The sequence below is a fragment of the Terrapene carolina genome, unplaced genomic scaffold (assembly GCF_002925995.2).
Source record: "Terrapene carolina triunguis isolate 2854851 unplaced genomic scaffold, T_m_triunguis-2.0 Scaffold7366, whole genome shotgun sequence".
NCBI classification, from domain to species: domain Eukaryota; kingdom Metazoa; phylum Chordata; order Testudines; family Emydidae; genus Terrapene; species Terrapene triunguis.
In genome coordinates, this window is record NW_020671717.1 from 1 (window position 1) to 2,877 (window position 2,877).

At 48.2% G+C, this 2,877-nt stretch overlaps 1 protein-coding gene across 1 annotated transcript; it reads left to right on the top strand.

The window, feature by feature from the left end:
- The first annotated feature begins 8 nt into the window (after nt 1-8).
- LOC113408310 (olfactory receptor 52R1-like) lies at nt 9-881 on the top strand. Its single transcript, XM_026661493.1, has one exon. It carries the CDS (start codon nt 42-44, stop codon nt 879-881), a length of 840 nt encoding a protein of 279 aa, XP_026517278.1. The 5' UTR covers nt 9-41.
- Nucleotides 882-2,877: the final 1,996 nt, after the last annotated feature.

A 2,877-nucleotide genomic window follows, 5' to 3' on the forward strand; every position in this document is an offset into this window, starting at 1 on the left:
TGGAGGCAGCCCATGTCTGGATCTCCATCCCCTTCTGCACCATGTACGCCATAGCCATCTTGGGGAACTCCACCATCCTGTTCATCGTAAAGACGGAGCCGAGCCTCCATGGGCCCATGTACTATTTCCTCTGCATGCTGGCCGTCACCGACCTGGTCCTGTCTACATCCATCCTACCCAAAATGCTAAGCATCTTCTGGTTCTATTCCAGGGAGATCAATTTCAGTGCATGCCTCACCCAGATGTACTTCATTCTTAGCTTCTCTGTGATAGAGTCTGGGATCCTTGTGGCCATGGCTTTTGATCGCTACGTGGCCATCTGTGATCCCCTGAGACATTCCACCACCCTAACAAATCCGGTGGTGGCCAAAATTGGCCTGGCCTTGGTGCTGCGCGGCATCATGCTCATACTGCCACATCCTTTCCTGGCGAGGAGTTGGCCATATTGCAGAACCAACATCATTCCCCACACGTACTGTGAGCACATAGCTGTGGTGAAGCTGGCCTGCGCCAACATCCGTATCAGTAGTTACTACAGCCTCTCTGTGGCATTCTTGGTGATCGGTATGGATGTGTTTTTTATCGCCGTGTCCTATACCCAGATCATCAGGGCCATCTTCAACCTCCCAACAAAGGACGCCCGGCTCAAGACTTTTGGGACCTGCGGCTCCCACCTCTGTGTCATCTTAGCCACTTACATCCCACATCTCTTTTCAGCCCTCATGCAACGGTTTGGGCACAATGTGGCCCTCCATTTCCACGTTCTCATGGCCAACATGAATCTCCTGGTGCCCCCCATTTTAAACCCCATCATCTATGGGGTGAGGACCCAACAGATCCGGGATAAGCTGCTCCAGCCCTTTAATCATAAAGGGACCTAAAGCTTTCTCCTGGTGCTCTGGCTCTCAGACCAAGCTCCATGCAGAGCTGGCTGGTGACATGGTGCTGGGCCATCTTCCCCTAATCACTGACTGGCCAGTCAAACAGACATTAAACCCTTTCCTGATCTAACTGTACTGTGTCAGCATGACAAACTGAGGAATCTGTTTATGTACAACTCATAGGGTTGCCACTGTTCTAATTGCTGGTAACTGGAAGCCTGAGGCCCCGCCCCTCTGCCTCTTCCTCCAGGTTCCGCCCCTGCTCTGCCTCTTCCCCTCAAGGCCCCTCCCCTCACTCACTCCTCTCCTCCCCACCCCGTCACTCTCTGGATCATCCCTCTGACACTCTGCACCATGGTGATGTAATTATGGTATGTTTTGTACAAAGTAGGCCCTGTGAGGTATCATTCTAAAAGTCTTAATCTGCTAAACATTGATATCCCCTTGGGTTGTATGTGAAGTTATGAAATCTTGCTATGTGTGAGTTACTCAAGTGTGATGTCAGGCTGGAAACACCCCAAACCAACCTTTCAGGTATGTCAGAGGAGTAGCCAGACAGTGTTAATTGCTGTTGTCAACACTCATCCAGGGAAGAAACCACTAGCACAGGAACTCTGTGTAAGGAAGCCTCCTCGAAGGGAGTACGGAGACAATGGAGAATGTTTGGCCAATGGGGGAAGACCCCCCACGTCACATACATAGACTTTCCAGCAAGCTGAAAGAAACTATAAAAGATGGGGAGTGACATCATCACTTGTCTTCACTCCCCCACAACTCAGCACCTGCAAGAAGCTCTGGAAGACAAAGAACTTTCAATGGGGGAGATGCAGCCTGTGCAGATGCAGATGCAGCCTGTGCCTCAAGACTCTGTAAGCCTGCTTGTATCATCAGTCAGGGTGAGATATAGACAGTTCTAATTCACAGCCCTCCGTGGAGAAAGAAGAGGTTCAGGATTATTTAGAAAAGCTGGAAGAGCACAAGTCCCTGGGGCCGGATGCGCTGCATCCGAGGGTGCTAAAGGAGTGGGCGGATGTGATTGCGGAGCCATTGGCCATTGTCTTTGAAAACTCAGGGCAATCGGGGGAGGTCCCAGATGACTGGAAAAAGGCTAATGTAGTGCCCATCTTTAAAAAAGGGAAGGAGAAGGATGTGGGGAACTACATAGCATATCAATAGGAGTATCGTCTACTACCCCCACAGATAATACAACTTCCAAACTCTTGCTTTCTAGGTGCACTTTGCCAAAGGCACAAGGATTTTGTAACCACCAAATAAATAAATATCTAAAATAAAATCTCTGCCATCTGTCCTGTCAGTATGTCACCTTGTTGCACTATACTTCTCCTAACCACAGACATTTCTGTCCCTGTATTTTCACACCCAAGGTGTTCCCTGCCATTAAGTGCTTCATATCTGTTGTACAGAGGCTAATTTTACAAACCTAGTATGATACGTGTCAGACTTCTGACCAGGGCAAGATGGTAGAGCTCTGGAGTCCTAAGTTGGGGGGAATTGGCTGGATCCTCTCTATTGTTGGTTGATGAGTGGCTGGAGAAACCATTCATGTAACTCAGCTGGGTGTGTCCCTGACTGTGAATCTCTGTGTGAATGCAGGACGTGGGGTCTGCAACTTGTCACATAATCACATAACCCAGTCCGCCTCTCCCTCAATGTGGAGAGGACAATGCACCAGCCCCACTTCTTGATCAGATTTCCCTTTGGCATTTCAAACAACACTCTGTTTTAGGTGAAAAAGATAAAACCGATTTATTAACTAAAGAAGGATAGATTTTAAGTGATTATAACTAAGTGAAGAGATCAAAGTAAAATACCTAAGAAATAAAGTGAAATCGCAATCTGAGTTCTATAATCTAGACAGGGTTTGAATCAAGCAATATCTCACCCTGATGGTACAAACAGTTCATCAATCTTCCATACACGCGCCGGGATTTCTCCTTTCCAGCCTGGGACCACCTCCCCACTCAAAATCTTTTCT

Coding starts and splice junctions, on each gene's coding strand:
- LOC113408310 (XM_026661493.1), top strand. CDS start 42: ATGTACGCCATAGCCATCTTGGGGAACTCCACCATCCTGTTCATCGTA.